The sequence below is a fragment of the Podarcis muralis genome, chromosome 13 (genome assembly GCF_964188315.1).
Source record: "Podarcis muralis chromosome 13, rPodMur119.hap1.1, whole genome shotgun sequence".
Taxonomy (NCBI): Eukaryota; Metazoa; Chordata; class Lepidosauria; order Squamata; family Lacertidae; genus Podarcis; species Podarcis muralis.
The window spans coordinates 35,240,431-35,254,663 of NC_135667.1; the positions used below are offsets into that span (position 1 = coordinate 35,240,431).

A 14,233-nucleotide genomic window follows, 5' to 3' on the forward strand; every position below is an offset into this window, starting at 1 on the left:
GGGAGATGTAGTTCTGTGGGAGTGCAGAAATCTCACTCAACGTTGATGCCATATTTCTCTGAAGTAAATAGGGACGCCCTAAGGAAAAGTGGGACATTCCGGGATCCAATCAGAAACCAGGACGGCTTCTGTAAATCTGGGACTGCCCCTGGAAAATAGGGACACTTGGAGTAGGGTTGCCTTACATCTGGAATTTCCCAGACGTAGTGGGGATTTGGCCACCGATAACAGTATCTGGGAGGGAATCACTGGAATGTCCGGGGAAATCCGGACGTATGGCAACCAACGTCGGAAAAGTACGTAGTTTTTGGTTCAAAATAGCTCAAAAACGTTTTTTTAAAAAACCTTTTGGTTCCGGATTTTCACTTTTTGAAATTTGCCAACCCTAACTTGGAGGTTCTGTGATAACATGCAAGCCCTGATTATTTCCTCTACAATATTGTTGTTCACCACATGGGAATCCAGTAGTACACAGGCGACTGGGCTGCTTTCCCCTGAATCACAAAGATCACTGGGAAGAAGCACTGTGGCACTCTGAAAATCATACAGTTTTCAAGATTCTCCATAGCTGCTGGAAGTGATGACAATGCAGGGCTTTATATGTATAGTGAGAAGGCAGCCATGCTCTGTATGCCTGTCTGGCTTTGTATGTTTGTGTTACCAGAATCTCAGCCCTGTTCAGATATCCTTGCCCATTGCATGATGCACTACCAAGTGATGACTTGCGTGTTTGAAGGAGCCTTCAAAAGACAGATGACAGCTACACTTTCCAAGGGAGGTAGTCAGTAAGGGATGTGCAAGAATGCCCAGTCCCTGACACCCAGTTGATCCACATGGTCATTTTGGGGTTTAAAAAAATGTCTGCAGCTATTTTCCTGCCCCCTTAGCCAGTGCCAGATTTATGTATAAGCTAAGCAAGCTATAGCTTATGGCCCCACTCTCTTGGGACCCCCAAAAAATTTAGAGGGGGGGAAAAAGACTGGATGTACATCTCCAAAATATAAGATAAAAAACAAATCAAATAAAACTTACATACAGCAACAGTGTTTTGTATTTTGTAGGCTCCTATGATGTAAGTAATAGGCCTCGCCTGCTAGCCTGCTCCCTAAAATATCACTGGTTTGCTCCTTTCCATATATAGGGTGCCTACATTCTGCATAAGGGACATGGGTGGCGCTGTGGGTTAAACCACAGAGCCTAGGGCTTGCCGATCAGAAGGTTGGCAGTTCGAATCCCCACGACGGGATGAGCTCCCATTGCTCGGTCCCTGTTCCTGCAAACCTAGCAGTACGAAAGCACGTCAAAGTGCAAGTAGATAAATAGGTACCACTCCGGTGGGAAGGTAAATGGCATTTCTGTGTGCTGCTCTGCTTCGCTAGAAGCAGCTTAGTCATGCTGGCCACATGACCCGGAAGCTGTACGCCGGCTCCCTGGGCCAATAAAGCGAGATGAGTGCCGCAACCCCGGAGTCTTCTGCTAGTGGACCTAATGGTCAAGAGTCCCTTTACCTTTACCTTTACATTCTGCATGGACTGGTTGCCTGGCAACATGTGCAAATGGCTTTAGATACCTATTAGGTCCATAAATTACCATATAGCATATATTCAACACAAAAAAACAGCGACAATTTGTTGTTGACAAAGGACAGCTGGACATATAAAGGGCCCCATTACCTTCTGCAGCCTAGGGCCTCATCAGACCTAAATCTGGCCCTGCCCTTAGCCCATACTAAACGCATACCCTCCAACATTTCTCCGATGAAAACAGGGACATCCCATTCCATATTGATAATCTTGCTATTTATACTGGCTTGCTCCAACCACTCTGAGCAGCTTCTAACATATATAAAAACATAATAAAACATTAACAATAACCCCCTTCCCTGTACAGGATTGCCTTCAGACAGCTTGGGAGTCAGATAATTCCATACCCTCCAACATTTCTCCAATGGAAAATACAGACATCCTACCATACCCTCCAACATTTCTCCAATGGAAAATACAGACATCCTACCATACCCTCCAACATTTCTCCAATGGAAAATACAGACATCCTACCATACCCTCCAACATTTCTCCAATTAAAATAGAAAAGTGGGAAATCAGAAACCAGGATGTCTTCTTTAAATCAGAAGCATCCCTGGAAAATAGGGACACTTGGAGGGTCTGTAAACGTTTGCATGGTGTAAATCCTGCCTTAGTGGAGGAGTGGGGGCCAAGTGCTAGGGTGTGGCTAAATCTGGCAGATGGGCAGGGCCATCTGCCTGTCAATCACGTGACATCACGACCGGGGATCTGGATTCATAATGCTCTGCTGGGATCTGGGATCTGGGCTAGTGGTTGAGGCTCAACTCTGAGCCAGGACTTACCCTACAGATTTGTGAATTAATATCTCATCCCCTAGGAGCTAGTACTAGAGGGTTCCTGAGTGTACACAGAGAGCCACATGCAGTCACCACAACCTGCCCTCCCACCATAAAAAATCAGTTTTTTGTGTTACCTCTTCATTTAGGAATTAGGAACTGAACTGTGACTAATTGGAACAGTGGGCATCTTCAGATTTATTTTTGCACCTGCGGGTTGACATGTGAACACAGTGCTTTTGAGCATGTGCAGAGTGCTTTCTTCATCTAACTGCAGTGGTGTAGCAGTTTAGACCCCAGACTCCATGTTATTATTGAGGGTTAGATACAGAGATTCCAAAGGACCTTATAAAATTGTTTATGTATGCTACAACCGCAGCTAGAACGGTATTTGCCCAGAGGTGGAAAGAAGACATTATTCCAACCAAGGAAGAGTGGCCGATCAAATTAATGGACTATGCCGAAATGGCAAAATTAACAGGTGTAATAAGAAACCAAGAGGGGGAAAGAATTACTAAAGAGTGGCGGAAATTTATGGAATATTTGAAAAGTTATGGCATCAGCAGGGTTAACCTAAAACCAGCAGTTTAATAAAAAAATGATTAAGAGAAAGAAAAGAATAACTTTAAAAGGGAGTTATGTGGAAAATGCAGTATAAAAAACTAAAACTAAAGAAAAAACCACAAAAGGAGGGGAGGAAAGGCAAATTCATAGCTGTTCTGGATTATTTGTGAGTTATGTGTCTGGTATTTGTATGTTTGTAAACTTTTGAAAACCCAAAAAACCCACCAAAAACAAAAACAAACAAACAATGCTATTATGGGGTGGGGGGGCAGAGACTCTCTTTAGAAGTTAGTGGGTATACCTTTGTTCACTTCAAAACTGGCTCTCTTGGTCATTCTGCTGACTGGGGGGACCCTGGATGTCTGCCCCCAAATCCTGCTTGATGGCATCATCAAGGTCTTTAAGGACATCAGGGGCTCTGAGGTAGATTAAGATTCCTATATCACCCTCTTGGAAATCGATTCCAGCTCCTGTGCTGATGCATTCACCAGATTTCAAGCACCCAAATAAATAAATAAATAAAATTAAAAATGCACAAAACGGCTGATTTGAAAATTCAGTTTGTGTGAATAGCAGTGTTTTCAGCATCAAATGCTAATGAGCAAAAATGCCAACAACAACGGATGGACTAGCTACCACAAAGCGCCCGTTTCCAAATACACCCTTCATCATTGTATACACATCTTGCAATCTTATGATTGTACAATCCTCACTGGGAAGGAGGAAAAAAAAAAACTTTCCTGGTGCCATTTCAAGCAGTGGTTGAAGAAGATGATACAAACACAGATTTCTTTTTTTTTAAAAAAATATATTCTTTATTGAAAAATTTAAAAAGTACAAAATTACAAGTGCACAGAGTAAGATAAGGCCCGAAAAAGAAGAAGAAATAAGAAATAGTACCCATGCAGAAAACAAAGCAGAAAAAAAGATGTTGTGTACATTAAAAAGGGGGGGGGGTGGAGGCTTGTTATTGTAGTTAACCAGACCTGAATCTAATACGGTATTTATGAACTGGAAAATAAAAATGTATCTCCCTTTAATGATTGGATGGAGACTAAGGATAAGCTTGCTACAAATGAACAAGTTGTGCACAAACATAGACTTGCCATGGACAAATGTAACGATATTAGGAATTCATTTTTATAAAGATGTAACCACAGATTTAACAGGATCCCACCACACACCCCATCCTGGTGGTTGCATGCATTTATCCAAATCCTGGATAAATCCTTGTCTGGTTATATGTTAACAGTCGCTGGAATTGGGTCCAGTTATTTACTTCCTTTTCCCTTTCCCCTTTCTGTTTGCTTTCGAAGACCTTGAGAAATCGACCATCATTGAGAACGGTGAAATCCGTATCAACGGCAAAGGCAAGAAGATCCGCAAGCCACGCACGATCTACTCGAGTCTCCAGCTCCAGGCCCTCAACCAGCGCTTCCAGCAAACCCAGTACCTGGCGTTACCCGAGCGAGCAGAACTAGCAGCGCAGCTGGGCTTGACCCAAACCCAGGTGAGATGTTGCAAATGTCCTTTGGTTCACTTATCTGTAACATAACTTCCCCCACCCCCAGGTTTCTAGGAGTTTTAGGTGTGATCTACATGTAGGGTAAGGGACGTGGGTGGCGCTGTGGGATAAACCACAGAGCCTAGGACTTGCTGATCAGAAGGTCGGCGGTTCGAATCCCCGCGACGGGGTGAGTTCCCATTGCTCGGTCCCTGCTCCTGCCAACCTAGCAGTTCGAAAGCACGTCAAAGTGCAAGTAGCTAAATAGGTACTCTGGGGTTGCGGTGCTCATCTGGCTTTATTGGCCGAGGGAGCCGGCATACAGCTTCCGGGTCATGTGGCCAGCATGACTAAGCCACTTCTGGTGAACCAGAGCAGCGCATGGAAACGCCGTTTACCTTCCCGCCGAATAGGTACCTATTTATCTACTTGCACTTTGACGTGCTAGTAGAAAATGCAATAATTTTTCTGATAATTGAAATTGGTTTGAAATGTTATCGTTGTTTCCCATTCCCTCCATTTCTGAGCTTATGGCTGTGTGTGTCATTCCTTTTGTAGCCACAACTGCGCAGCCTACGGTCGAGAAAGAGTTGGCAGCAGGCTTGAGAGGTTTGCGGAAGTACAAGAAATGCATTTAGGGGAGGGTGCTTTGCGTAGTGTGGGACCCAATAGCAGCCGAGGGCGCACTGAGCACGCTCAGTGGCTGTGGAATGCTGACTGACGGTTTCAGGGAGGTGGTGGAAAGTGAGGGAGCGAGGGAAGGGAAGGGAGAGGCTGGAATCCTGGGCAGCAACACTGTGCGCCAGTGGTGACATTTTATTGCGCAGGTGTGAGTGACTGTGGCAGGTGTCGTGAGGTGTTCTCTGCCCGGAAGGTGTTGCACTCTTCCTTAGGCAAGACACTAATGGAGAAAGCTCAGGAACAAACAGGAAGATTGTGGGAATGGGGTTGAGTGGAAATGAAGTACGAGGTTTCCCCCTGTGGCTGGAAATGCTACACCTGTTGAATTTCTGTCTGCGCCCCCATTATTTAAGAAGCACGGCCTCCCTGCCAGGATGACAACAACCATGTATATTCAACTGGTAAAGCTTATGAACTCCCCTTTTGGTGTGCCAAATCTAAAGGCACGGTCCGGTGATGTCTGTTTCCACGTGACTCGGGCTGGAGTCTCGCCCCCTGGGTTTTGGGGATTTTAGGGGAATTGGCACCGTCAAAAGCTTGTTCCACTCACCCAGAAGCCCTTCCTCACAGGTGGTTGAGCAGCTTAAGGAGATCGCTCGAGACAGACAGATGTCAGGGGTGAGCCCAGAGCCAGAGGCATAAAAAAGATTTATTTTTATTTAGGCAGAGAAGGAGAGAGTCAAGTAAGAACCTGCCAAATCTGCACGCTGAGAACTTGTGGGGTGGGTGAGGGCAGGGAATTGTGTTGTAGGGCTGTGAAGCATTATAAAACGGGGTGCTTCCTCTGTACGATATCAGAATTAGCAGGTAAACCAAACATGAATAGAAAAAAAAGGCAGCAGTTTGTTTTGGTCTCTTTCTGAGGAGCTATGGGCTGGAGCACATGGAATATTCCAAACTGAATAGCTCCCTCAATTGGCTGCTTGGTAGATAAAGGAGCTATATGTGTATTTCACAGAATCATAAGAGCTGGAAGGGACTGTAAGGGACATTTAGTCCAACCCCCTGCAATGGAGGAATCTTTTCGCCCCACATGGGGCTCAAACCCATTATTCTGAGGTTAAGAGGACTCGTATTATGTCATACAATGGACACACCGCTCGCTTGTAGAAACCTCAAAGCAGTTTACGAAAAGATAAAGCAATGAAATCAAGAAAAAAAAATTACAACAGCGCTTTAAAACGTACAAAAGTTAACATGCTAAAACAGATTAAAATTAGAATAGATTAGCCCATGGAATTTTTGGCTTTCGGGCAGGGGAGGAGTTGGTATTCTGCAACAAATTCTGGTTCCGCAGTGGAATGGAAGAGTAACAGCAAAAGTCAGGACTCTTGCCTCAGTGTGAGGCACTTGTGGAAACAAGGATCTTGGATAGTTCTGCTCCTCTGGGTGTGCAAAAAGTTCCTCTATACTTTGGACACCACAAGCACGCTCAGCTTACACACTTAGACACTGTGTAGCGTGAAGTTCAGCCAAATAAGTAACCTAGGATATTGTCTGTATCGGCTTGTATTTGAGTAGGCTTCAAAAACACATTTTGTTCTGTTCAGTGTTTTATTTTTGTGTTGCATGTGCTGGTCGTAAAGCGTGGCTCCAATTATTATTATTATTATTATTTATTATTATTATTATTATTATTATTATTATTATTAGTAGTAGTAGTATTAGTATTTATTCATTACCTGTTTTACCCACTTTTTAAAAACTTTTTAAATGATCAGTTGAGTTTTGTTTTACATTCTTGTGAGCTTCTTTGGAAAGGGTTTCTCCCCCTCTCAAAAATGTCGGGGTATAAACTTATTATACAAATAAATTGTCTTCCCTGGTGCACCAAATATGAGCCTATACTCTTCTCTTAAACTTCATCAGAACCAAAGAGGTTTAGTTTTAGGCCTTGAACAAGTCTGTGGGGTTCAGCAGCTGTGATGCATTTATGCTACAGTTTTCATACACACCATGTATTTAAAGTATATGACTTTCTGTAAACTACGGTTTCCAATATTTTTCACAGCGATGGGGCAAAGTTAGCCCCTCCCTCCCTTTAATAGAGAAAGAAAGAGAAAGAGAAAGAGAAAGAGAAAGAGAAAGAGAAAGAGAAAGAGAGAGAGAACTTAGAATGAATATGTTGTTTTAAAAAATTGAGCCTTGTCACCTAAATCCACTTGCTCATGGGAAGTCCATGGTGGACAATATATATATATATATATATTTTCTTTTAAAAGAGAGCTCGAGGTGGTTTCAGGGAGTCTTCACTTCTTGTGGGGTGCACATTTATTTTCTCCCAACCTCCCTTCTGGACAAACAGGTTTGGCAGGTTTTGGAGACAAAGCAACAACCTGCAGGACCTGTTTTTCCAGGGATGAAAGTGGGATGAGTTCTTCACACCATGAGCAAGGATCCCTCTTCTGAGCCACCCTTTCTCGGGAGAAAATAATCTGTCCCAGGCTCTCTCTGTGTGTATGTTCAATAATAAAGGCTGATTGTGCAGCTGGAGCAAACAAAGCTTCCTTACACCAGCATTGTTTACCTTTGTTGGCAGAAGCTCTCCAGAGTCTCAAGCGAAAAGGGGGTTTTCACATCCACTGCTACCTGAGATTCTTTGATCTGGAGATCCCTGAGATCTAGGTTGCATCCATACCATATCTTATACCACATTGGCTTCTCCCAAAGAATCCTAAAGGTAAAGGGACCCCTGACCATTAGGTCCTGTCGTGGCCGACTCTGGGGTTGTGGCGCTCATCTCGCTTTACTGGCCGAGGGAGCCGGCGTACAGCTTCTGGGTCATGTGGCCAGCACGACTAAGCCGCTTCTGGCGAACAAGAGCAGTGCATGGAAATGCCGTTTACCTTCCCGCTGGAGTGGTACCTATTTATCTACTTGCACTTTGACATGCTTTCGAACTGCTAGGTTGGCAGGAGCAGGGACCGAACAATGGGAGCTCACCCCATCGCAGGGATTCGAACCGCCAACCTTCTGATTGGCAAGTCCTAGGCTCTGTGGTTTCAGCCACAGCGCCACCCGCGTCCCCAAGGAATCTTGGGAGGCCATAATTTGCAAAGGTTGCAGAGAGTAGTTAAGAGACTTGTCACAGACAGCGGCGTAGCTAGCCACTCGGGTGCCTGGGGTCTCCTGGGGTCTCAGGAGAGTCGCGTGGCTCAGGCACGCTGCAGGCCCCGTGGTGTGACACCCAGTGCCCCCCTCCTCACCTAGCTATGCCTCTGGATTATGGAGGAAAGGGCTGTTGAAGGATACTAGCCATAAAGGCTGTGCTCTGTCTGCAAACTTGGAGGCATAATGCTTCTTGTTTCTGGAAATCGCTCGAGGGGAGAGTTTAGGAAGGAGTGTGTGGTGGGTGCGGGGGTTATTTTTTCAAAAACACATATTTTCCCCCATTTTGTCACCCCCCTCAGTGATGACACCCGGGGCGACCCGCACCCACTGCACATCCCTTCCTACGGCACTGGTCACAGAGCTACAGTTCCCAGAACTCTTAGCAAACTATAGTTCCCGGGATTCTTTGGGGGAAGCCATGACTGCTGAAGCGGTATAAGAGTACTTTATATGTAAGATGTGAGCGTGACCTGGATTTCAGACCTCCTGCATGCAACATGCCTGCTCAACCATTGAGCTATGACCCATTAGCTTCAACCTGGCCTTTAGCCCCGGCACCTATTTTAAAAGCTCACCAAATGGAGGTGTACAATAACTCTACATATTTTCTACCACCTCGTGGCCCCAGCTGGGGCAAAAGGGAGGTGTACGTTGCTGGCAGGGTATTATCACTGCATTTTAAATTGTTGTAAGCTGCCCTGGGACCTTGGCATTGAGGGCAGGTAATAAATTAAAAATACATATTATTAATAATACTGGAATCACAGTCCCAATCCTTCTGGCTACTTTTCACTTATGAGGAACCGGTTACTAGGAAGATTAGCCTCCAGTGAATCTTCTTTTGCATGCAAAAAATTTTTCTCCAAAGTTACAGGTGCTTGACACTAGATCCTCCCCCCCCGCAATTGTTTCTCTCCTTCTATATTTTAAACTATTACCCAGTACTATATGACACTCCATCTGCTCCCCCTGCTACACTGCACTCCTAGGTTTTCAACATGATGAGACGGGGATAATGTAGCACATCAGAAGGGAAGACTCTGGAGGGATAAATCACATATTTTTCTACTGCTTCTCCCTCCAGTAGTTTTCCACCTCCTCGAAATGCCCTGAAGACCAATGTTTACACTTTGCCCTCTCTGATCTTTCCACAAATGCCATTGTGCAACCAGCTTTTTTGGGGGGTGGGGGTGGAGAAGAAGGAAGAAAAGGTGGGGGAGGAGAACTTCTTGAAAAAGTTAGCTGGGGTCAGGCAGCAACAGAGCGTATTACAAAGGCAGGTAGGGGCAGGTAGCTGCTGGAGGTTGCCAAAATATGCAGCATGCTTCACAAGCCCTGATCTTTAATCCTTGCAATAGCCCTAGGAGATAGGGCACGATTATTCCCATTTTACAGACTAGGAAATTAAGGCAGATGGAAAGAGGATTATGGCATTGGAAGGCACCAAGAGTCAAGGCAACCCCAGCCCCTTGCCTTGAGGCAGGATTATCCATTCACTGGCTCATCACAGGTTGACTTAAAGTGTTTGGAAATTTCTGGCCTCAGAGGCCATGCCACATGATCCAATAGGTACCAGGCTGCAATGAATTCTAGGGTATCCTTCTCTAGATTAAGTTCCTTTATTGGCATAGTCCCCGCCACACATTACTGTACTGCTGCTTTGAGTGACCATGCATACCCTCCAATTCTCCGATGAAAATAGGTATGTCCTATTCCATAATAATAATAATAATCTTATTATTTATACCCTGCCCATCTGGCTGGGTTGCCCCAGCCACTCTGGGCAGCTTCCAACATATAGGTAAAGGTAAAGGGACCCTTGACCATTAGGTCCAGTCTTAGGTCCAGAGTCGTTCGTGACTGGACTTAACTGTCAGGGTTCCCTTTACCTTCAGTTTAAAACAGAATCACTCTTTTGGAGGGTTAAGGGCATGTGTGAGAGAAAGTCCCAGCCCACAAGTAGAAGTCTTTGCCCTGATGTGATGGGCTAGTTGAATCCTACCAGCAATACCACCACAATTTTGCCCTTGGTGGAAATAGCACCAGGACAGTGCTATTCAAGAATATTATACACAAGTGGTTTGACATAGGCATCCCCACACTGCATAGGAGCATAGGATCAGATGTCTTAAGCAGAGTCAGGCCACAGGTAGGACCAGTAAAGGGCTTCCTTCCTGCATGAATGTTACTCCAAGTCTGAGTATTTGGCTGAGTCCATATATGGCAACTTCAACACAGACGGGAAAGGGAAAGGGATGTCAAGACAATACCTGACAGTAGTTCTGCATCCAAATTTAGAATTTTTCCAATGATTTCACATTTGAGTTTCAGCTTGAGTGTTGCTGGAGAACTTTAAGAGAATCGAGGCAAGTGTTGACTTGCATATTCAATATTTGACCGCACTGCAGTTCTTGAACCTAACACTGTTCATAAATTCAAAGTGGGGGAAGACCTTTAAGATGAGAAATATATATATATATATATATTTAGCAAGGGCGTTCAAGAAGGAATAACTTGCTTGATGACTTTCCCCCTTTCTCCTAGCCTTGTTTCGCTTCTCTCAACTGGTTATTGACTGAAATAAATTTAGGCTGCTTCTCTCCATGCTCTGTTTACACCTTTCCCTCTCTGTTATCGCAGGTGAAGATCTGGTTCCAGAACAAGCGTTCCAAGTTCAAAAAGATTATGAAGCAGGGCTCCAGCATTCAAGATGACCACCTCCACAGTTCCTCATCCTTGTCCCCTTGCTCCCCCAACATCCCCCCACTCTGGGACATCCCCATGGCCTGCAAAGGCCCTCCCCTGCCTCCCAGCAGCTACATCAACAGTTTTGGACCTTGGTACCACCAACCGCAGCACCAAGACGCCATGGGGAGGCCTCCGGTGATGTGACAAAAGGGGCACTGGCAGCATCAGCCCACCCTCAATGTGTCTCTTCCTCCAAAGTGCTGATCAGGGTCCCTGGAACAGGCGAAAGGAGGGCGTGGAGTTTGGAGGGAGAAGTTGGCTTCTTTGAAGGAATCACCAGCACTTTTCTCTTGGTGAGAACATCCCTGGCAGGAGATGGACTTCGAACGGACATGTCCAGGGACCAGATCTTAACAACGATGGCAGGTTGTGTGAGGCAAAGTTAGGGAAAGAACCCCTCCCCCAGCTCCGAAACACGAATGGAAGGTCAGGGTCCCATTTTAATCGGCGTCTCTTCATCAGGGATTTTACAAGAGAGGTGCTTTGTGTGTTTTTCGTTCCAAAGATAGGCTCATGGGTGACATGGACCTTACGTCAGATCTAGTTGCATTAGTAAGAGGTCAGGTTTTGCCATTCTTCCCCCCTCTCATCCAGCAAGGCTTCTGTGACTTAAGCAGTATTGATGGAAGACAGGAAATAAACAGGTGGTGGTGTTGCTGGTTTGGAGATTCAGTGACGGGAGGACTTTATCTGTTGTATTTCTGCCTTGTTCTGCAGAGGATCAAGGTACAGAAGCATTGCCATCTTTACATTTCTTTCTTTCTTTCTGTCTTTCTTTCTTTCTTTCTTTCTTTCTTTCTTTCTTTCTTGGCAATCCTAGTTAGTGTAGCAAGGTTTTGAGCTGCACAGAGATGTACTCCAAGGCAAGGACCTGAGAGAAGGAATGATTAACTGGTCCAACAGGCAAGAAAGCAGCGCTTGGAGAGTTCTTTTTATTTAAGGGACTAGTTCTAGTTCTATATGTCGAAAAAGGAAGTAATTTCAGTTCGGGTTCTTCCCTTTACAAGACAAACTAGTTCAGTTCACAGTTCAATTCAAGTCCGTCCAAATCCTCAACAACAACAACAACAACAACAACACACCAAAATAAACCGATTCAGAATGTTACAAGCTGCGATGCTGGAGTATAGAATATACCGTATTTTTTGCTCTATAAGACTCACTTTTCCCCTCCTAAAAAGTAAGGGGAAATGTGTGTGCGTCTTATGGAGCGAATGCAGGCCGCACAGCTATCCCAGAAGCCAGAAGAGCAAGAGGGATTGCTGCTTTCACTGCACAACAATCCCTCTTGCTGTTCTGGCTGCTGAGATTCGGAATATTTTTTTTCTTGTTTTCCTCCTCCAAAAACTAGGTGCGTCTTGTGGTCTGGTGCGTCTTATAGAGCGAAAAATACAGTACTTAAGACTCAGAAAATGTCAATGCACACACAGAGAGTGGAATGAGAATGGTTTCATTTATTTCCCCCCAAATATTATGTTCTATAAACTTAAAGGCCCAGAGAGTCTAAAATATAAAAAATATAAAAATTAAAATTAAAAAGGGAATGAACTAGAAATCATTCAAAGCTCTACCCCAAAACAAACTTGATTTTAGTTCACCTGTTAGTTATAGGAATGGCTTTCAGGTTCAGAGATTTTGGAAGCAATTCAGTGAACATTGTAAAATCAAAGCAGTTCACTCCAAGCACTGTAGGAAAGAGAGCCTAAATATTGGCTTAATTTCATAATGGGGAGGAGGGGGCAAGGAAACAAGTTAGACTGGATATTCTCATGGGGTTAAAACTGGCAAGAACTTACCTATCAAAATTGGTTCAGTTCACTTTCTACCTGCAAAACAAATTGGTGATAGTTCTAGGTAGCCAATCCCCATAGAGCCGCAATTTGCTAAAAGCAGGGGGGAAATATATATATTTTTAAAAATATCCAACTGCTTTCTTCAAAGCCAATTTTGCTTCCATGTCTGTCTGTACTAAAATATTTTTTCATTAAAAATTGTGCTAAAGCCAGGATTATGTTTACAGTCAATGAAACGTTTGTGGAATGTAATCTCCATATCCTCTCCCCTCTCCCATTTTTTTAAAAGAAAAAAGGATCTTTCATATTTGTTTCAGCTACAACATGAAGTCTTTCCCCTCTCCACCTCCAGCAAATAACTGGAGGCTATTTAACTAAACCATTAAAAGAAAAAACTAATTTAACTTCTCTCTCCCCCCCCCCCCCCCACTTTGCCAAGCATAATGACATTTTTATTTATTGAAATACAGCTTTTGGTATATTGTATTGTTTTCAATTTATAAACAGAATGTAAAACTATAAATAATTTTTTTTGTACAAACAAACTCTGTCAAGCTCCTCCTTTATGGTTCTTGTAAAGCAGGAATGGCCAAACTTGGCCCTCCAGCTGTTTTGGGACTACAGTTCCCCTCATCCTTGACCACTGGTCCTGTTAGCTAGGGAGGATGGGAGTTGTAGTCCCAAAACAGCTGGAGGGCCAAGTTTGGCCATGCCTGTTGTAACGTTTGAATCTAGAAAATAAATGGAGACGACTGTTATGAGTCTTCAACGCCACCATTCCTGCAGACTCAGTTATTGTATGGAACTGGACCTCCAGAGACACAATGCCATGCTCTGCCTCAGCAGCACCCCACAACTGCATAATGAGGAACCCCATAGGGCAGGCAAAGCCAGTGTAGTGCCTTCTGTATGTTGACGGACTACAATTCCCACCACCCCCTCCAGTATGGCCAATTATCAAGAATGGTGGGAGTTGTAGTTCAGCAACATCTGGAGGGCACGTTGACTACCCTTGCCATAGGGCTTCCCCAGGGCTGGATTTAGGTTTGATGAGGCCCTAAGCTACTGAAGGTAATGGGGCCCTTTATGTGTCCTGCTGTCCTTTGTCAACAACAAATTGTCACTGTTTTGGTGTTGAATATATGCTCTATGGTAATTTATGGACCTCATAGGCAACCAGTCCATGCAGAATGTAGGCACCCTGTACAGTGGTACCTTGGGTTACATACGCTTCAGGTTACATACGCTTCAGGTTACATACGCTTCAGGTTACATACGCTTCAGGTTACAGACTCTGCTAACCCAGGTTAAGAACTTTGCTTCAGGATGAGAACAGAAATCGTGCTCCGGCGGCGTGGCAGCAACAGGAGGCCCCATTAGCTAAAGTGGTGCTTCAGGTTAAGAACAGTTTCAGGTTAAGAACGGACCCCCGGAACGAATTAAGTACTTAACCTGAGGAACCACTGTATA

At 44.4% G+C, this 14,233-nt stretch overlaps 1 protein-coding gene across 1 annotated transcript in view; it reads left to right on the plus strand.

The window, feature by feature from the left end:
- The window catches only part of DLX4 (distal-less homeobox 4), a 32,112-nt gene extending 18,804 nt beyond the window's left edge, over positions 1–13,308 (plus strand). The window contains exons 2-3 of the mRNA XM_077917365.1: positions 4,243–4,436; positions 10,863–13,308. Of these exons, the coding sequence (XP_077773491.1) occupies positions 4,243–4,436; positions 10,863–11,114 (446 nt within the window). The 3' untranslated portion in view covers positions 11,115–13,308. The remainder of the gene's footprint in view (positions 1–4,242; positions 4,437–10,862) is intronic.
- Positions 13,309–14,233: the final 925 nt, after the last annotated feature.